Source organism: Gadus chalcogrammus, chromosome 5, assembly GCF_026213295.1.
Source record: "Gadus chalcogrammus isolate NIFS_2021 chromosome 5, NIFS_Gcha_1.0, whole genome shotgun sequence".
NCBI lineage: Eukaryota > Metazoa > Chordata > Actinopteri > Gadiformes > Gadidae > Gadus > Gadus chalcogrammus.
Genome location: NC_079416.1, coordinates 19343633 through 19364483, shown reverse-complemented (window position 1 = coordinate 19364483; position 20851 = coordinate 19343633). Strand labels below are relative to the sequence as shown.

Here is a 20851-nt window from a genome sequence, read left to right as displayed (position 1 = left end):
GGGGGGGGGGGGGGGGGAGAGACTAGATTAATCTACAGGGGTCCCCCTCCAATGAAAACCAGCCGAGAGACGGTTCGGTTGGGGGGGGGGGTATTAAAACCTTTAATTTATTAATCTCAGCGCAGTACAGTATGTTGGATTAACAGGTCAGGGCAGCGCAGGAACGGGGAGTTGGGATAAGTGTGAGGTGCCCAGGAGGGAAGGGATGCCGGTTCGAATCCCCCCTGGTGTCATGTCTACCGTGCGCTCCCGACTGCTCTCAAATTGTTTTGTAGAAGGTGAATATAATGTAAACTTGCTTCTTTACCTTTACCGGCTCTTTTTATAGACCTTTTACTTCTGTTGATTATTTGCACCATGTAAGCACTTTTGTACATTGTTTTTATTTAAAGATGACAAAATGAGGGACTCTGCGCGTTTTTTTTTTTTTTTGGTAACATCTCTGCATTTTCCCTTCGCAAACCTTTTTAACGTACGCAGTTTTTTGTAATAAAAGGCGCCATTGTTAACAATACACTGTTCTGTCCATGTGTTTTATTCATGCGTTCATCGTTATTGTTGTGCTTCTGTGTGGGTGCTGTAATGTCCCTCGATCGTTTGAGCGTCACTAATTGGTCTCGCTAGGGAGACGCGTCATCGGATGTTGCTATTCTTGTCTCGACTGTCACTACACATCTGCAAGTTAATGTTTTCGGATAATTGTATGAAATGAAACGTGTAGCACCATAGCGCCAGTTTTTTTCTTCTAGTACCGTCGCGTGCGTTTAAGTATTTACATTAAAACCACGGTGCCTCCACCTTCTGTCACACACGCACTGTACAGAACAGATCAGGCGGTGGCCGGCAGGGCTGCTCCGACGCACTGGGCTGAAGGGGAGAGGTGGAGTCTCCGTCCAGTTCCTATGGGGACGGTCTCGAGGGGGGAAAGCCCTGGTGAGAAGAACCAGTCTCGGTGAAGCCCACCTCCCAGCTCCGTGTGGCTGAGCTGTCCTCCTCCTCCGAAGGATCCCGAAGAGCGTAGGACGACGACTCTGCACCGTTATTCGGTGAGTAGCGAAGGTTTCAAAAAGGCGTCATTGATGAATTTGAAATCATGTCCATTGCCCGAGCGTAATATCGAATTTTTTACTAATAGAACACGCTGTTATTGGGGTGCAACTTTGGGGAGTCGTATTGATTATTATCGGGTTATGTAGGCCTACAGGGTCTGCCTTTTGTATTAAAGTGTCCAGAATGTTTTATAATACGGTCGGTCGGGGGAGTTCGGTGAGTGTCCCGGTAGAGGGGAGACACTTTGATTTGCCTGACCGTCAATACGCTCCTGGTGTCCCGCACCTCGTCCATCTCATACACTCTGCTTTGGAAATGTTGAGTTGCGTGATCCGTCGGGAGGGACGCCCGTGGAACGTCGCGTGCAGCTCTGGCGCCACTTTGATCTGAGGCGCGTCGTTTTGTGTTTATGTTCAGGCTGTTCTTGTGTGTGTGTGTGTGTGTGTGTGTGTGTGTGTGTGTGTGTGTGTGTGTGTGTGTGTGTGTGTGTGTGTGTGTGTGTGTGTGTGTGTGTGTGTGTGTGTGTGTGTGTGTGTGTGTGTGTGTGTGTGTGTGTGTGTGTGTGTGCACAGCCTGTCTTCTTAAAAGTGGTTGAGCATCCTGTAGGCCGATCTCATCGTGCGCCGGTGTGTGTTGACTTTTCAGCCCCCAGAGGACGCCTTCCTGTCGGATCCGTACTGTCGGATCGATCCCTTCGTAGGTCCGCCTGCCGTATCAGTCCCCTCTGAGGTCCGCCTGCCGTATCAGTCCCCTCTGAGGTCCGCCTGCCGGATCAGTCCCCTCGGAGGTCCGCCTGTCGGATCAGTCCCCTCGGAGGTCCGCATCTCGGATCAGTCCCCTCGGAGGTCCGCCTGAGGTCCTGGTCATGGAGAAGTACGAGAAGATGGGGAAGATCGGGGAGGGCTCGTACGGCGTGGTGTTCAAGTGCCGGAACAAGGACACCGGACAGGTGGTCGCCATCAAGAAGTTTGTGGAGTCGGAGGACGACCCGGTGATCCGGAAGATCGCCCTGCGCGAGATTCGGATGCTCAAGGTATGCGCGAAATAATATTCTCTAGACACAAGGGTTAAAGGAAACACTGACGGTAGATTGTGGAGGCTGTGGGATTAACAAATGTTATGAAGTAGAACTGTTAGTGCCTGTTATAGGCTGATCTATCAATAGGCCTACTATAAGAATAACGGGCCAGAGTATAATCACGTGTGAAGACGGACGGGATCTGTCCGATGTCAACTCACTTAAAATAATACATTTGCAATATTAATTAGCTGTTTAAGTAGTAATCTTAATAAGAAGTGGATCTACTTTATTGTGTTAATTTAGAAATTTGTTTACTACCGCTTAAAAACATGGGACCTTATACCCTGGCTGATATGATCTGCTCCTCTCTGGATGATGTTATTATGACGCTATTATAACATGATAATAATATCATGTTATTGTAACATCCTCGTTAGGATCTGAACTCGTGCTGTTTGAGAGAGGCCTGGCCCATCGTTAAGACGCTCCGTCCTGTCGCCTCGTTAAGACGCTCCGTCCTGTCGCCTCGTTAAAACGCTCCGCTCCGGAGGTCATTATGATCATAACGATTCCTGGCCTCCACGACGAGGAAGCCTGTTTTATACACTGTCTGTCGTCTGTATTCGTTATGGTATTATTTGATAAGTCATTTCTAGCCAAATACGAACCTATCTGAGCTATAAGCTTAAAATAATATATATAATAATATAAGTTTATACGTTTAAAATAAAGATTGATTTTATTATTAATAGTAGAAGTTTTAGTGTGAAATGGACCAGGACACACACACACACACACACACACACACACACACACACACACACACACACACACACACACACACACACACACACACACACACACACACACACACACACACACACACACACACACACACACACAGTGAGGCACTCACAACAGAAAGAAGGAGCCGGTTGCCAGGGGCGACCGCATGTTTTATTCGGCTACTCCATCTCTTTAATTTTCCTCTTTTTCCCCAATCAAAGACGTTCATTTACATACGGGTTTTCATCTGACATGAAAGCCTGTGTACTGTGCATGGCCGGCCTACGGATTTAGATTTAGATATGCTGCTTCTCAATTTAATAAATAGTTTTTCCAAGTGCCATTTTGTTTTTCTTTTTTTCCTTCTACGGTGAAGCACACTAAAGTTAGTGTGTGTGTTCACCTAGACTCACCTAGACTCTGTGTTCACCTAGAATCACCACTCCCCCCCCCACAAACACACACTCCCCTCTTACGCACTTATTGTACGTCGTACGGCCTTGCACTTCATGTTCTCACTTATTGTATGTTGACATCTTTGCACTTTAAAATAGTACTTAGCATTGTGTAGCATCTTATCCTAGCTATCTTGTTGCACACGGGGAACGGGTTAACCTAGCGATTGTTAGTGCTAGCGATTGTTAGTGCACTAAGGATGTTCTATGAACATACGTGTGTCTGTGTGTATTTTGGTAAATCCGGCCCGCCAACAAATCGCTTAATGACGTCGAGCTCTGAAGATGAACAGTAATTTAACTAATGCAAATCAATTCTAAAAACAAAAATTAGTATTAGAATTAGCACATAGTATTGAGAGAAGGCCACTAATAATGGATTCATCTCTTTCTTGGCCTGTTCTATGAACATCCTTACAGTACCGACAGGGATATACAGTTTTTTCTTTCTTCCAACAAATGTACTTATTGGACAAAACGTCTGCTAAATGCCGTGTGTGTGTGTGTGTGTGTGTCTGTGTGTGTGCGTCTGTTACAGCAACTGAAACACACCAACCTGGTCAACCTGCTGGAGGTGTTCCGCCGTAAGAGGAAGCTGCACCTGGTGTTCGAGTACTGCGACCACACGGTGCTGAACGAGCTGGACCGCTACCCTAGAGGGTAGGACCACCAGGACTAACCTCTAACACAAAGACCACTACCCCAGAGGGTAGGACCGCCAGGACTAGCCTCTAACACAAAGACCACTACCCCAGAGGGTAGCACCACCAGGTCTAACTTTTAAAACTAAAAGCCCTGAGCCCCCAAACACAACCCATGTGACCTGCAGCCCACCCGGGCACAGAACGCATGAGCCGGCTACGAACAGAGCACGCTTTTATTTTGGTAAATCCGGCCCGCCAACAAATCGCTTAATGACGTCGAGCTCTGAAGATGAAGAGTAATTTAACCATCACAAATCAATTCTAAAAACGAACATTTGTATTATAATTAGCACATAGTATTGAGAGAAGGCCACTAATAATGGATTCATCTCTTTCTTGGCCTGCGTGTTTGTACAGTCCAGCCACCTAGAGATTTCTCACTCCTTCAGACAGAGCTCAGAGATGTCTCGCTCCTGTAGAGACATCTCAGAGATGTCTCACTCCTTCAGACAGAGCTCAGAGATGTCTCACTCCTTCAGACAGAGCTCAGAGATGTCTCGCTCCTGTAGAGACAGCTCAGAGATGTCTCACTCCAGTAGACAGAACTCAGAGATGTCTCAGTCCTTCCTCTCCTCCCCATCCCACACCCCACTAAAATTGATGCTGCTATTTTAGCCCCCCTGATGTTACGGGCCATCTCCACGGTAACCAGCCTGCGCACTGTGGAATGTTTACAGTGATGCCCTCCCAGAATGCCCTGCCCCCCCCCCCGAAACACTTCCCTCCTCCCCTCATATTTCACGGACTAAAAGAACAATTTATCCCCCCTCTATTAATCGGCAGTCTCAGAGCCCGATTTAGCCGTTGCCCCGGCGACACTGATAGATGGCCACTGAATCAATACAGCGCCTGTGTCCGGGGCCCATATAGCGGCCCTCACAATAGCCGGGCCCCGTCTCTCTCTCGCGCCCGGGCCCTGCAGAGAGAGGCTCTGGGGGGGAGACGGGTCGGAGCGGGGGTGGGGGGGGGGGGGGTTATTTTCCTCCTGACCTCCAGATGAGTTGTCGACCACTCCTTACTCCATGACAACCAACCACCAACACAACTACTAACGCTGACGACTACTGCCGCTGCGAGCCACATGAAGATGGTAGCGTTAAAGCGCTGGCTGTTGGTTGTCATGGTGTGAGGAAGTGCAGTGTGGCGGATTAGAGAGCTGGTGGTCATGGCGTCAGGAAATGTAGCAGAACTGTAGTTGGTTGTCATGGCGATAGGGAGTGTAGGTGGATCAGAGAGCTTAAGTTGGTTGTCATGGCGATAGGGAGCGTAGGTCGATCAGAGAGCTGTAGTTGGTTGTCACGGCGTCAGGAAGGAAAGGGGATGGAGAGCTGTAGTTGGTTGTCATGGCGATAGGGAGTTTATTGTTTATTGAATGGATCCCCATTAGCTGACGCCGAGGCGGCAGCTAGCCTTCCTGGGGTCCATAGGAAGACTAGCTGAGTGTAGGTGGATCAGAGAGCTGTAGTTGGTTGTCATGGCGACAGTAAGTGTAGGTGATGGAGAACTGTAGTTGGTTGTCATGGTGACAGGAAGTGTAGGGGATGGAGAGCTGTAGGTGGTTGTCATGGCGACAGGACGTGTAGGTGGATCAGAGAGCTGAAGTTGGTTGTCATGGCGATAGGTAGTGTAGGTGATGAAAAGCTGTAGTTGGGTCTGCTTCCCAGAGCAGGTGTGGGTGGTAGCCTGGTTTAGGCGGTGTCCTTCTGGGGAACTTGATGAGCGGTGGAGTGACGGAGGTTCTGCTGTTCCCCAGGGCTCCAGAGCAGCTGGTCAGGAACATCACCTGGCAGACGCTACAGGCCGTCAACTTCTGCCACAAACAAAACGTAAGAACCAGTCGGCACGTCCGTCCCTCTTTGTCTGCCTCTCTCTCTCTCCCCCTCTCTCACTGTCTCTTACTCTCCTTCTCTTATTTCTTTCTTTTGTGTGGGTTTTTTATTTGACAACATGAATAGGGGACATTTTTACTTGCAGCATTTTCGCCCCCAGTTAAAAACCTCCTCCTAGTCCTCATACAGTGTCCTCGTCTCCTCCCCTCTCTCCCCTGTTCTCTCCTACCTCCATCCCTCCCCCTTTCACACTCTCCCTCCCCCCTTAACTCTCTTCCTCCCTCCTCTCCTGACCAATATCTCCCTTCTTCTTTCCTACCGCCATCCCTCCCCCTTCACTCTCTCCCTCCCCCAGCTCTCCCCTCTTTTCCCCTACTTCCATCCTTCCATCCCTCCCCCCTACCCTCTCCCCCTCCCCCGTCTCCTCCCACTAAGCCAGTGTTTTTACTGTCCCGCTTTTACAAGAATTCCTTCTCCCTGACTGACCAGCAGTTAATGTATCACTCGACAAAACAAACTCCACAGGCCCACACACACACACACACACACACACACACACACACACACACACACACACACACACACACACACACACACACACACACACACACACACACACACACACACACACACACACACACACAGACGTACACAAACGCACACACAGACGTACACAAACGCACACACAGACACAAGACACGCACGCACACATACATGCAACACACAAGAACACTCACACATACACATACACAAACAGACACAGAAACAAGACACAAGACACACAAGACACGCACGCACACATACATGCAACACACAAGAACACTCACATCTACACATACACAAACAGACACAGAAACAAGACACAAGACACGCATACATACACACAAGCACTCACGTACACGTACACACACACACACACACACACACACACACACACACACACACACACACACACACACACACACACACACACACACACACACACACACACCCCTTCAGCTGATCGATGGCCCTCCAAACAATAAGTGAGCCCGAGCTGAATGAGCTCTTAAGTGGTTGAATTTTGGCGCTCCTGTTCCCAGACTCCAGAATGAAAACAGGAACAAAGCACTTCATAATCACGAAATCATGATACAATAAATCATAATACAATGAATTTAAACGGTAGTATTGAACACTTGGAAATTGTTTGTGTGTGTGTGTGTGTGTGTGTGTGTGTGTGTGTGTGTGTGTGTGTGTGTGTGTGTGTGTGTGTGTGTGTGTGTGTGTGTGTGTGTGTGTGTGTGTGTGTGTGTGTGTGTGTTGCTCAGTATATTCACTGGGTGGTGTGTGTCTCAGTGTATTCACAGGGACGTGAAGCCTGAGAACATTCTCATCACCAAGCACCAAGTCATCAAACTCTGCGACTTCGGCTTCGCCAGGATCCTCAGTGAGTATCCTTCATACCGCCTCCTGGTGGACAAACTGTGTATTTTCCCGTTGAACGTTATAAATGTTAAATAAAACAAATGTAATGCCATGTATTGCCATTATTTTTTTCGGAATCTGAAGGCTGAGATTAGAGTTTAAACAACATATTCATCAGTGTGTTGGACACAAGCATTAATAGCATTTGCTTACTACTTATATAGCTTGAAGTTGTTGATGAAGCCCATTATTAGCGGTGCTGTAGGTAAGAATCGATAGTGGTAAAGAGAGAGAGAGCGGAAGAGACCAAGTTTTTGAAACAAACACAAAAAAACGAAATCTCATCTCCCCTCCGTTCCTCCACTTGTTGCACGTCCCGCTCGGCTCCTGTGATTGACAGGCAAGATAGATTACCCTAACCAATCAGGGGAGAGATGCTCCTATGAGCCAGAAATGAGCAGGTGTCCTAAGGTGGACTGCCTCAGAACAGACCTTTAACAAAACAGACTTTCAGACCTTTAACCGAACGGACCTTTTACGGAACAGACCCTCAGCATGACCTCTGACCTCTGACCTCTCTGCCCAGCCGGCCCCAGTGACTACTACACGGACTACGTGGCGACCCGCTGGTACCGGGCCCCGGAGCTGCTGGTGGGGGACACGCAGTACGGGCCCCCCGTGGACGTCTGGGCGGTGGGCTGCGTGTTCGCAGAGCTGCTGTCGGGGACCCCCCCCTGGCCCGGGAAGTCAGACATGGACCAGCTGTACCTGATCCAGAAGACCCTGGGTACGCCCCGACACACACACATCACACACACACACACACACACACACACACACACACACACACACACACACACACACACACACACACACACACACACGTCAGCACGCATGCACATGCATACACGCATACACAAACAAACACACCAACACACACACATACACAAAAAAACAAACACACCAACAAACACACACATACACAAAGAAACACACGCACACAAACATACAAACACCCATACGCAAGCACGCACGCACAGATACAGAAACAAACACACCAACACACACACATACACACACAAATACACAAACAAACACACCCACACAAACGTAGAAACACCCACACTCACGTACACAGAAACAAAAACACCCACACACGTACACACTCATACAAACACACACACCCACACACAAACGCACGCATTCAGAAACAAACAAACCCACAAACACATTACGCACGCATACAAACACACACACACACACACAGACACTGCTGTAACAAAGATTCCACCATGGCTAGCACTGCAGTGACGGTGGTTACTGAGAGATGCCCTTAAGTTAAGAGAGCCCAACGTCCGCAATGCAGGCGGAATCTCATTGGCACACGATGACATCATTTTTGCCCCAAAAACAAAAGAGAGCCGAGTGTGTCATTGAAGCCCCTCTGAACGGACCCCTCGGTGTCGTCCCCAGGCGACCTCACCCCCCGCCACCAGCAGGTGTTCAGCAGCAACCAGTTCTTCAGCGGAGTCTCCCTCCCCGAGCCCCTGGACGTGGTGGGTACACTCAGTATACAGTACTACCTACAGTACTACCTACAGTACACCAATACTCCCTGGACGTGGTCGGTACAGATACACTCAGTATAAAGTACTACCTACAGTACTACCTAAAGTACACCAATACTCGCTGGATGTGGTCGGTACAGATACACTCAGTATAAAGTACTACCAACAGTACTACCTAAAGTACACCAATACTTACTGGACGTGGTGGGTAGAGATACTCAGTATACAGTATTACCTACAGTACTACCTAAAGTACACCAATACTCACTGGACGTGGTGGGTACAGATACACTCAGTATACAGCACTAGCTACAGTACCATGTACAGTAAACAGTACCATGCATAGTACACAAACCCGTTTCTGGCCCAGTCTCGTCACCACAGTGCAATAATCCACGGTGTCCTCTGACTGTGTCTCTGCAGGAGCCTCTGGAGCAGAGGTACGCCCAGGTGTCTCACCAGGCCATGAGCCTCATGAAGGTACCGCAGGGGTTCTGGGTGTGAGCCATCTGGATGTGTTGGTGTGGATGTGATCTGGGTTTGACACCTTCAGAATGTTTCATCCGAATGTGTGTTCTGGGTGTGTAACATAAACATCTAATTTGTACTTAAAACATCAATATAAAATCCAATCTGGGGGTGTGTCACCTGAAAGTGTAATTTCTGTGTTTAATCTATAAATATAATCTCAATGATTTTGTGTGTGACCTGAAAGATCTAATGTGTCATCTGTATAATCAAGATTGTAATCTGTATAACCTGGTGTGTAATCTGTATAACCTGGTGTGTAATCTGTATAACCTGGGGTGTAACCTGTGTAATCTGATGTGTAACCTGTATAATGGGGTGTAACCTGTATAATGGGGTGTGTAATCTGGTCTGCGGTGTGGTGTGCGGTGTGCAGGGCTGCCTCCGGATGGACCCCTCTGAGCGTCAGACCTGTGAGCAGCTGCTGGAGCACCACTACTTCGACAGCCTGCGGGAGAAGAGCAGCTCCCGGGAGCACGAGCGCGCCACCAATAAGAGGCCGCGGCTTCCCCGCAAGCACCTCCCCCCCGGGGTGCGTCACTCAAACGCCGCCTTACATCGTAACACTTTCTGTATTGGATTAACATGTGTGGTATACAAAGTGGGACTTTGACATCCTTGACAACGGTTTATTTATCTGCTAATGTTCTTCAAGATCTCTGACTGGGGTTTTATTAATGCATTGATCTGTTCTTCTTGCAGTATTTGCCACAGCTCACAGGAAGCAGTATTTTCCCCGCTCTGGACAACAGGAAGTACTACAACAACCTGCGCAAGTTCAACTACCACCTGCCCAACATCTAAACTGCCTTAACTACCACCTACCAAACATCTAAACCGGTTCAACTATCACCTACCCAACGACTAAACCGGTTCAACTACCACCTACCCAACATTTGAACCGGTTCAACTATCACCTACCCAACAACTAAACCGGTTCAACTACTACCTGCCCAACATCTAAACCGGTTCATCTCCAGCTAACCTGTTCAGACACCTGGCAACTAAATCATATCACCTCCTCTCCACATCTAAACTGGATCAACTAGCGGACATCTAAACTGGTTCCACCTATCCACTACTAGATTGAGCTACTGTACATCCAAAGTGGATTACCCACCTGACAGTTTAAGCGAATCAGGTACAAGAAACTAAATCGGTTCTAGTTGCAGCACATCTCAACCTGAAGACCTGTTCAGCATCTCAACTGGAACATCGCTCCATGTCTGAGTTTACAATCAATACTTTTAGCAGAACCCACTTCTTGTCGTCCTCAGGAAATGACACCTGTGGCACCTTTCTACGGCAAGCAAGATGGTTCAATTTCCATTGTGTTTTTGTTTTTTTTATACTTTGGGTTTTTGCCGCGTCACTCGTGTGTGACGTCACTCTATGCACTCTGCCCGATAGGAACGCTGCCTGTATTTGGCTGTGGTTGAGTTTCTATATGAAACGCTTTCCTTTTACAATGAGCGATAATGCTCTGCTTGTAGGTTTACTCAGTAGACTTAGGAAGGGAGGGAGAGAGAATACACTGCCTTTCCTGTTTGCCAAATGTATGTTTTTATATATGAATATAACGGACTCTGTAAGAGAGATGGGTGTTTGGTAATACGTTAAATGTTCTAGAGGATGATACCGGTTGTTTAAAGTAGTATCAGGATTACCATACAGCAGAGTTTGGACATTTCAGTTAAAATGTAAACTTGAACGTAATGATCTTTTTGGCGGTTATTGTGTTCATGAAACCCTAGTTCATCTGTGTTTTCCCATCTCCATGCTGACTCTCCAGGCCATTCGTCACTCCACCAAACCATCAATCATTCCAGACCTTCAAACTGCCATTCTAGAAAACAGGGGAAACGTGGGAAATCCACTTATTCAAAATAAACATTTATTTTCAGCCAGGAGGGAAAACAAATCATCAGTTCACAAAACAATTTGCTCATGTTGTCACAGTCACCCTCACATATATACGTCAATGGTGCTAAAGAACTAATTTCCCTCTGGCTGTGGATCATTTACCAATGCCAAATTAATCTGTAATCCCTGTTTTCCCCCCACAAACCCTTCTTAAATATACTCCTATAATCTGAGGATATACTGCACTTGTATACCTTATTACTACTTTGTATGTTTAAAATATAATAAAACCACAGTAGTTGTGTCTACCAAAGTCTTTGGTGCCCACCTTTCTATAAAGTGCAGTTCAAAACGCGTCACTAAAAATATGCATCCTTAAATACTTTCAGAGCAGCTTGGACAAACTCTGGTCTCCATGGCAACTAAAACCACACACGCCGCTTCACGGCGTTCATGTGCAAAAAAACGTAATCATGTCATGCTGGTCACACAACCTCCAAAAACCCCAACACTCTCGGTAGTGAACAGATCCCTACCAGTATAGCCAAAAAAACAACTCAAAAATACAGCTCTTTAAATGGCGTATATATGGAAGGTCTTAGGATTTTATTGTTCTAGTCTTCGTTTCCTTCTGCCCTTGGTTGCTCAGCGTATGGTAAGGGTGTTAGTGGGCGGAGTCAGCGCCAGGCTCTGGGCGGCTCGTATCACATGGTCTAAACGGGAACGAGGTCAGAGGTCAACTGTGATGTCCAGCTTGGGCAGGGCGGTCTTCAGTCTCTCCAGGGTCTGGTCCCGGTCCTTCACCGCCGGGAGGTCACTGAGGACCAGCCGCTGCAGGTTCCTGGGGACGGGGGGGACGAGGGGGGGCGATACACACACTCAGTCAGTCTGCCTGCATGGTGCTCTACTGCTATGGAGCCATTTAGTGTGTGCTTTTATCTGACTAAGAGGCAAACATGTCATGGAGGAGCAGGTAGTGGTTAGAGCATCTGGATAAGGGACGCCTAGAAGTGGACTTAGGTCGTAAGAGGGAATCAAACCCAGAATCTGGGTTTTTCGACTAACGGAAAACAGCGTTATCCCTTTAGAAAATATTGTACTAAATTCTCATCCTTACGTGGCTATGTGCTGTATTCAACACGCTTTAGTGAGATAAAAGGATGGGGCATCATTAGAAAACGGCTGGGAACAATTAATGCAAGTTCTAAAGGTTCTGCCTAACAAAAACAGTACATTTCAAAGTAAAAGCGCACCCCAGCTTGTGCAGGGCGATGAGCCCCTTGTCGGAGACGTTCCCACAGGACACCACCTCCAGGCTGCTCAGGGTGCTCTGCAGGACCTCCGTGGAGCTCAGCCTCTCCAGGCAGCCGTCCTCGATGTAGACGCACCGGATGAGCTTCACCTCCTCCAGGTGCTGCAGGCCATCTGAGGGAGGAGCACAGCTAGGATAAGATAAGCTAGGCTAAAATAGGCTAAGCTAAGCTAGGCTGCGCCGCAGGCCGTCAGCAGGAGGAGCACAGCACAGCTAGGATAAGCTAGGCTAAGCTAAGCTAAACTGACGCCACTGTGTCACCAGTGACATCAGAAGAGGGCGTGGCCACCTAGTCCAGTCCGATCATCCAGTCACATTTCAAAATGTGCTAAGAAAGGAAAATTTATGTGGAAGGTTATTCACACAAAAATGAAGCAACAATCAAAACTCGACGTAAAAAAACAATTCCCCTCCGTGTTAACCCCCTCTCGGGCCTTATCGTGGTAGGACCTCGGGAGCGCCGGCATCCCAGGAAAACCAGCCGCCGCCTCCGGGTGTAAGACAGCCCGGTCCCGTCGGAGCATTTAGATAATTGGTCTGGAGAACGGGGTGTGCTTTCACCTCTACCGCTATCTAGTCACCTCACCAGGGATCACGTTTAACAGTAGGAACTTCAGACTCCGGACACCACAGAGACAGGCCGTCTGATGTCAGAACCGGATTGAGCATGCTAACCCCCGGCCAGGACCCAGCATCTTCAGAATCACGTGCATTTGTCTTTCCTACCGGAATCACATTGGTCCCACCAGGGGTGGGACCCAAAGGAGCCTGGGGTGGGGTATGCCCACCTTAAACATTGGATTGCCCATCATAACCCCTAAATCTGGCATATAAATAAGTTATAATTAGTCAAGTATACATTTACTGCACCTCTTTTAAAAGGGTAAAATAACAGTATACAGTTCACATGAGAAGTGGATGGCTACCTCAAAAGGGTGCAAAAGGTTACAAAAATCTTGTAGGAATGGGTTACAAGAGCAGGGAATGGGTTACCCGGGCAGAGGCCTGCATTCCCCTCTGCGCAGTAACACGTAACACATACCGAGATGATCAAATCCCCTGTACATGATGCACGACTCGGTGGCGTCGATGCCCTGGATCTTGTAACGGTCGAGCGGCCCGGTTGGCAGGGCGTTGTAGTCGTGATGCCAGCGTTCAAACCCCAGGAACCGGACTTTGGCCCCGCAGCGAAGTAGCCACTCGGCCGCGGCTCGGTCCGGCCCGATGGCCTTAATCCTCTCATAGTCCACCCTGCATGGGGTCACGGGCAGACAGCATACGCAGGAGTAAATCAACGACAATACGCACACACCACCTGAATGAGCCTAGCGTTTATTCGATGAGGTAAAGGTAAATTATAATGTCATTAAAGTGTTAATAACAATATAATGTATGTATTGATGCTTCCCCACCTGTTGAACACCGCATTGATCCAGCCCCAGAAGTGTCTAGTGCCGCCGCCCCTCGTCCACACAGAGTTGCGTAGCGCCGCGGATAAAAGTCTCATGTTCCTGAACTGGAAACACAACCACAAAACACACACAACACGTTGAGTACATCGAGACGGGAGATACACAGTACACCAAACGCAAATCAAAAGATGACAGTCTCACATGTCCTCTGGCCAGTGTTGACTGTTTACATCCTCGGTCTGTGAACCTTTACCCTTTGCGACGTCGCGGCAACGCGTCCTCTGATTGGCTGACCCCATTTGGATGGGAACGCACCCGTAGCTCGTCGCCGGTGAGACTGACAAACAGACACACAGGAAGAAAACAATAAGACACCAAACCGCCTGTTCATTCATGTGATGAATGGTAAGCGGTAGCTCCAGGGTCGCGTTACAACACCGGGAACATGATCCGAGTTTTGGTCTCTGTTGTGGGCGCTGCGAAGCCCAGAGCGCCGCACAGTACGACCGCCAGATATCTCCACAGGTAAGCGCTCCGGCACATTCAGAAGAAAGTACACAGCGAGTGTGCTTGTAGTGGTAAATGTTTCCTGTACACAGCCATGAAGTTCTGAGGAGCGACATTCGCCCGTTGATTCGGGTTGATCGATCGCCTGACAGGTTTCGAGCTGATCGCCGATAACGTAAAGCCGATAACAAATGTCTGCAAACGCGAAGGATCTGCGTCAAGGACACTACCACGACGGTCATGTTGCGTAACCTTTTCAGCAAATCATCACATCTGTGTCCCTTATTAACTCGGGTTAGACATGCTGTTTGGATAACTTCCAGTACGTAATAAATAACCACAACAAACATCTATGTAAAGGTTATTTATGATTCAATCAAACCATGGTGATAGAGTTATTATGCACATTGCTAGTAATTCGCATTCAATTAGTCGAAACAATCAACTTTGACAAGCTGAAATCTCTTTGGTACAAGTACAAGTTGTACCAAAGTACAAGTTGGTATCATAAAAGAATTGTGCAGTCAGAAAAGAATGTGTGCTTCATATGTGTTTAATTAGGCTCAGAACGTTTATTGGAGTTGCTGTACAAAGATGTGTTGAGGCAGGCCAGTGGTTTAAGAGTCACGTGACGGTTATATTCTGTCTTCTATTCTGCTTAAAGCAGACTGTTCGTATGAGAACCAGATCCTGTTACACGTCCCCATTAGGCTAAATACTATTATTATACTATTAAATCCTGTCGAACAATAAAAGAAAAGCGGGTCCTAGCAAGTCTAGCCGGTTGAGAGATTTGCATTGGAAAGGGGGCCTTGGTTGGTATAATTAATATTATACATTGTATTAGTAGAGTAAATGTTGCCATTTCCTTATTTCTGTCGTTATTTATTCATACTATTACACTGTTATTATCGAAGCAGCATCTGTAAATCACATGGGAGATTATTGCCCAGAACCAAAGAATCCTGACAATAACCCTGATTCTCATACTTCTCTAACGTGGGGCATTTCCTCCTTTGCTCACTTCGTCTGCCTTTCATTGGTGAGACTGTTGGTGTGAACCTCACCATACCAGGGTCTGTTTAGCCACTATGATGATATCTGGGGTTGGAAAGACACCACTGCTGTGGCACTGGATAAATACTGAAGGACTTTCAAAATAAGAGCCAAAATAAGATTTCCCAAACAAAATAGAAGACCCTTGCAAACTTAAAAACACCTTTTATAACCTTTTATAAATATTGAATCAATAACAGAAAACCGAGTCTATTGTCTTTCCCTCTTCCTCCTTTCTAACGTTGACCCCTGACCTCTGACCCCTGTGTGTTTCCAGCTCCTACGACGTTGCGGTGGTGGGGGGCGGCATCGTTGGCCTGGCAACGGCGAGGGAGCTCATCCTCCGACACCCCTCCCTCCGCTTCGTCCTGCTAGAGAAGGAGCAGGAGCTGTGTGAGTGTTGCTAAGGGCCCGTCGCCGTGTGTACTGTTGCTAAGGAACGTCGCCGTGGGTCCTGTTGCTAAGGGCCGATCGCCGCGTGTAGTGTTGCCAAGGGACAGGTCGCCGTGTGTACTGTTGCCAAGGGCCGGTCGCCGTGTGCATACTGTTGCTATGGACTGGTTACTGTGTGTTGCTAAGGAACAGCCACTGTGTGTAGTTTTGGAAGGGCTGGTCCCTGTGTGTTCTTTCTGTCTGTCGTTTGACTGTCTGTCCACCTGTCTGTCTGCACCACCTGTACCTGTGTATCTACCTATGGTTTGACTGTCTGTTCTCCTGTCTGTCCACCTGTCTGTCTGCCCCACCTGTACCTGACTGTCTATCCATAGTTTTGACTCTCTGTCCTCTTATCTGTCCACCCGTCTGTCCGCACCACCCCCAGCCCTCCACCAGAGCGGCCACAACAGCGGCGTGATCCACAGCGGGATCTACTACACGCCGGGGTCTCTGAAGGCCCGTCTCTGCGTGCGAGGCGCAACGCTGGCCTACGACTACTGCGACCGGAAGGGCCTGCCCTATAAGAGATGTGGAAAGGTCAGCCTCACCACACTCCCCCACCTCCCCTAAGGTTAGAAGTCCACGCAACTGTCGGACAGGACCTTCCAATGCGACCCTCCACTGTCCCATGCTGTCTAGCTTACGGTTTAGTTGTCGGGCAGATGAGGTTCTATCCAAAGCAACGCACAGGGGATCCACCTGTGAGTGGGATTTAGCCATTGCAAGCTGTTTGTAAAATCGCACTTTCGTGTGTTTTAGTGACATCACAAGTGGCCGTGTCCACCGATGTATGACGGATAGATGAGCAACCTTTGCTACAGTCCGCTGGGTACGCTGGTAGACGGAGCTATCCAGCGTACATCTAGGTGGACACGCCCACTTGTGATGTCACTAAGCCACAGGGAAGGGACGATTTTCCAAACGGCTTGTAACGGCTAATCCCACTCACACCTGTCGGCATGTCATCACCCCTTTGAGGGGCGGGTAGTGGTGGTCATGGCCTCTGACCCCCCCCAGCAGGTGGTTCAGGCCTTGGATCCCAGATGTCCAACGGTCTACCTTTTTCCCGTTACCCTGAATAAGACGTCCTAACTCGTGATGCCGGCCCGTGTGGTGACGTGTGTTCCCTGTCAGCTGATCGTGGCAGTGGACCAGGAGGAGGTGCCCCGGCTGCGGGCGCTGTACGAGCGCGGCCTGCAGAACAACGTCCGGGACCTCAGCATCCTGGACGCCAAGGGCATCCGGGAGCGGGAGCCCTACTGCAGGGTAAGAGTCCCGCCCCCCCCTCTCCCCGGTACGGTACGGGGTTGTGTCCTCTTCAGGGTAAGAGTCCCACCCCCTCCCCGGTACGGTACGGGGTTGTGTCCTCTTCAGGGTAAGAGTCCCAGCCCCTCCCCGGTACGGTACGGGGTTGTGTCCTCTTCAGGGTAGGGGTCCCACAGAGAACCCCCTCCCGGTAAGGAGCTGTGAGGAGGTCTTTGTATTAGTGATGTCCTCGTGGAGAATGGTTTCCGGTCCTTCATTCTTAAGGTGAATTGAGCCGTAACCTTTTGAACCCGCAGTCACTCATGAAATATAAAGATAACTATTTATTTATCTTTGATTTGTGTGATTGTTTTTTGTGTCATGCACACACAGAGCCCTCAGGGGTCTACGAGACACCAACAACCAGACATTCAGTTTCCCCTCTTGGCAAATGAAATCTGCTTCAAAATAGTTTCCCATCCCGAGGCACTCCTCAAGTTCTCCTAATCACTGTAGCAAATGCCCACAAGCTAGTGCCACCCTCCACCTAGGTGTTGTTTCTGGGCTCCTCGTGATAAAGGACTCAGGGTGGTGGTGTTGAAGCTGGTTTTTACTGTAAAGTCTGCCGGTAATGACCCAGGACATGGTACCCCATGCTGCCGTGCAGGACCGGGCAGGCTGGTGAGATGGTGAATATTAAATGGGGACGCTTCTTTAACCGGAAGCTTCTCTTGGTCCGCACCAAACCAGAGGTTGTCAGGGAGCTAGAGCGAGGGTAGATACTGCCTGTGTTCTCTGCAGGGGGTCATGGCGCTGGACTCCCCCTACACCGGCATCGTGGACTGGCGCCGGGTGGCGCTCTCCTACGGCGCCGACTTCGAGGAGGCGGGCGGGACGGTGGTGACGAACTACGAGGTGAATGACATCGCCATGGCCAATGAGAGCGCGGCAGGAAGCAGTGAAGGTACGGCCCCGGGGGTACCGAGTATCAGTGAGTGACGGAAACAAGAGTCATGGCTCTTTGTGGTTGCATCGGATTATGGATCATCTTCCTGCTTTGTTTTATTTTCAGGACTGAAATATCCAATAGCAATCAGAGCCAAAAAGGTAAGGTTTGTATTTGAGAGTGTGAGTGAGAGTGTGAGTGAGAGTGAGAGTGAGAGTGAGTGAGAGTGAGAGTGAGAGTGAGAGTGTGAGTGTGAGAGTGAGAGAGAGCTTGCATGGTTCCAATATTCCCATCTGATGTCCTGTTTAAGTTGATCTCATTCCATCTCTTTCGGTCGGCATGACGACCCTGTGTGTGTCCCCAGGGGGAGGAGGTGAGGTGTCGCTACGTGCTCACCTGTGGGGGGCTCCACTCGGACCGCCTCTCCCAGATCTCGGGCTGCAGCCCGGAGCCCCGCATCGTGCCCTTCAGGGGGGACTACCTGGTCCTGAAGCCCGACAAACACTACCTGGTGAAGGGAAACATCTACCCTGTGAGTACCTGGACCGGCGGCCCGGGGGGGGGGGGGGGGGAATACTTTAGAGTTTAATATGTTTAGAGTTGAATAGATTTCCTTTCATAGATTAAGAGTTTAATACTAAATGCATACTTAAAGAGCTTAATGGATTCAGGCAAACCCCAAACAAACGATTGACCAGTTAACCCTCCTCAGCTCTCAAAGTGTCCCTTTATAAAAAAGGTATTTCCATCGGTTGGATGGTCAAACCCCGCCTCCTCAGACCGTTGGCCCACCATCAGACGGACTCCTCTGTGTGTGGATCTAAAGTTGACCCGTCACTGGGAGTGTCTGTGGCAGGTCAAGGCCACGGCTACGTGGCCTTGACCTGCCACAGACACTCCCAGTGACGGGGAGTGAACCGGGAAGTTGACCTGTTGACCCGTCACTGGGAGTGTCTGTGAGGGGGGGTCAAGGCCACAGCTACGTGGCCCGTCTCATCGTGGTCCCGCTGCCCCCTCCCCCGCAGGTCCCTGACCCCCGGTTCCCCTTCCTCGGAGTGCATTTCACCCCACGGATGGATGGCAGCATCTGGCTGGGGCCCAACGCAGTGCTGGCTTTCAAGAGAGAGGGATACAAGCTGTTTGACTTTAACCTGCGCGACTTTGGAGATGCCCTCTCCTTCAGGTACAAGAGCGGGGATGTTTAGCGTGTCTTAGCTTACCGAGCCGTCCTTCATCTGGAAAGTGCTTCGGTAATGGGCGGATCGGTGACATCGGCCACCAGCGGATAGTGTAGGGGTTTGACTCTTGACCGAAAGGTACCAGGGTTCGATTCGCCGTGTCTCCAGCCTGCCCCAACACAATAACATGCATCTCAGTTCACGGCGGGTCACTTTGGAGCAGAGCGTCTACTAACTGACAGATGTCCTTCGATTCTACAAATCATGATTTGTAAGGAGAGAGAGAAAGAGAGTAGAAAAGAGGCGAGTTTGAAGCAAACAAAATGCCCCTCCCTCTACACTCCTCATGTTTACCTGCCGTTTAAAAATATAATCAAATAGTCTCATACAGAGCCATACACTGTAAAAAAAAAAAACGCATTTCACTCAATAACGCCTTAGGTTGGCTTGGGCATTTCTACCTTTCTCCACTCGTATAATAACACTTTTATCTTACCGACTGACCCTTTTAAAGTCAACCCACATACCATATATAAAAGCGATGTTTGTGTGTCTGCCAGGGGCCTTCAGAGACTGGTTCTGAAGAACATCCGGTACGGCCTTGGGGAGATGTACCGGGGGGTGTTCATCGGTGCCCAGGTCAAACTGCTGCAGAGATACATCCCAGAGATCTCCCTCAGCGACGTGCTGCGGTAAAACCTGCCGCTGGTCTACAACACATTGTCCGCTGGCACAGGAACTCATAGATGAGCTACCATACAGCACCACTTACCTCCCTAACGCCGGATATTACAATCATCATATTATACCACCCGTCTAAGATGGGCAGCACATGGATCAAACTGTGTGTGTGTGTGTGTGTGTGTGTGTGTGTGTGTGTGTGTGTGTGTGTGTGTGTGTGTGTGTGTGTGTGTGTGTGTGTGTGTGTGTGTGTGTGTGTGTGTGTGTGTGTGTGTGTCTGTGTCTGTGAGAAACACTGAGAAGTAGACTAGCAAAGGTGCACTCCCATGGGCAGAAATGTGTAACTTCTCCTCTTGAATATGTCTATACATATACCCTATTTGATTTAAGAAAATCCCTATTGACAACAACATAATTTTACATAACCCGTAAATTATTTAATATTTCATAACCATAATTGCCAACATGTCTTAACTCATGAATTGTTTCCCCAGGGGCCCGGCCGGGGTGAGGGCCCAGGCGCTGGACCGCGAGGGGAACCTTGTGGACGACTTTGTGTTCGACGGCGGCGTGGGCGACGTGGCCAGCCGCGTGCTGCACGTCCGCAACGCCCCCTCCCCCGCCGCCACCTCCTCCCTCGCCATCGGGGAGATGATCGCAGACGAGGTGGAGGGACGCTTCGCCCTGTAGGGGGGGGGAGAGAGAGGGAGGGGGGAGAGAGATACTTCGACCTGTAGGGGGGAGAGAGGGGGAGGGAGGGGGGAGGGATACTTCGACCTGTAGGGGGGAGAGAGAGGGAGGGAGGGGGGAGGGATACTTCGACCTGTAGGGGGGAGAGAGGGGGAGGGGGTGGGAGGGGAGAGAGAGA

General features: G+C 49.3%; 3 protein-coding genes across 3 annotated transcripts; 2 read left to right on the top strand and 1 right to left on the bottom strand.

The window, feature by feature from the left end:
• The first annotated feature begins 21 nt into the window (after window positions 1-21).
• cdkl1 (cyclin dependent kinase like 1 (CDC2 related kinase)) lies at window positions 22-11799 on the top strand. The gene is made up of 10 exons (XM_056590874.1): window positions 22-1046; window positions 1696-2083; window positions 3851-3972; window positions 5770-5842; window positions 7184-7274; window positions 7839-8039; window positions 8726-8808; window positions 9244-9300; window positions 9725-9880; window positions 10051-11799. The coding sequence occupies exons 2-10, from the start codon at window positions 1916-1918 to the stop codon at window positions 10150-10152; spliced, it is 1053 nt and encodes a 350-aa protein (XP_056446849.1). The 5' UTR covers window positions 22-1046; window positions 1696-1915; the 3' UTR covers window positions 10153-11799.
• On the bottom strand, window positions 11205-14223 carry dmac2l (distal membrane arm assembly component 2 like). The gene is made up of 5 exons (XM_056590914.1): window positions 14137-14223; window positions 13936-14039; window positions 13566-13774; window positions 12465-12636; window positions 11205-12052 (listed from the first exon to the last, which is right to left on the bottom strand). Exons 2-5 carry the CDS (start codon window positions 14028-14030, stop codon window positions 11941-11943), a joined length of 588 nt encoding a protein of 195 aa, XP_056446889.1. The 5' UTR covers window positions 14031-14039; window positions 14137-14223; the 3' UTR covers window positions 11205-11940.
• A 12-nt stretch (window positions 14224-14235) lies between these two features.
• l2hgdh (L-2-hydroxyglutarate dehydrogenase) lies at window positions 14236-20673 on the top strand. Its single transcript, XM_056590855.1, has 10 exons — window positions 14236-14460; window positions 15776-15891; window positions 16319-16470; window positions 17068-17199; window positions 17980-18142; window positions 18251-18285; window positions 18489-18656; window positions 19150-19307; window positions 19863-19994; window positions 20478-20673. The coding sequence occupies exons 1-10, from the start codon at window positions 14381-14383 to the stop codon at window positions 20671-20673; spliced, it is 1332 nt and encodes a 443-aa protein (XP_056446830.1). The 5' UTR covers window positions 14236-14380.
• Window positions 20674-20851: the final 178 nt, after the last annotated feature.

Excerpts from the sequence above, each read along its gene's own strand:
- cdkl1 (XM_056590874.1), top strand. The coding sequence starts at position 1,916 with ATGGAGAAGTACGAGAAGATGGGGAAGATCGGGGAGGGCTCGTACGGC. Across the intron at positions 5,843-7,183 it reads ACTTCTGCCACAAACAAAAC|TGTATTCACAGGGACGTGAA; the intron begins GTAAGAACCAGT and ends TGTGTGTCTCAG. Across the intron at positions 9,301-9,724 it reads AGGCCATGAGCCTCATGAAG|GGCTGCCTCCGGATGGACCC; the intron begins GTACCGCAGGGG and ends TGCGGTGTGCAG.
- dmac2l (XM_056590914.1), bottom strand. The coding sequence starts at position 14,030 with ATGAGACTTTTATCCGCGGCGCTACGCAACTCTGTGTGGACGAGGGGC. Across the intron at positions 13,775-13,935 it reads ATCAATGCGGTGTTCAACAG|GGTGGACTATGAGAGGATTA; the intron begins GTGGGGAAGCAT and ends GACCCCATGCAG. Across the intron at positions 12,637-13,565 it reads CAGGGGATTTGATCATCTCG|ATGGCCTGCAGCACCTGGAG; the intron begins GTATGTGTTACG and ends CTCCTCCCTCAG.
- l2hgdh (XM_056590855.1), top strand. The coding sequence starts at position 14,381 with ATGATCCGAGTTTTGGTCTCTGTTGTGGGCGCTGCGAAGCCCAGAGCG. Across the intron at positions 18,286-18,488 it reads TAGCAATCAGAGCCAAAAAG|GGGGAGGAGGTGAGGTGTCG; the intron begins GTAAGGTTTGTA and ends GTGTGTCCCCAG. Across the intron at positions 19,308-19,862 it reads GGAGATGCCCTCTCCTTCAG|GGGCCTTCAGAGACTGGTTC; the intron begins GTACAAGAGCGG and ends TGTGTCTGCCAG.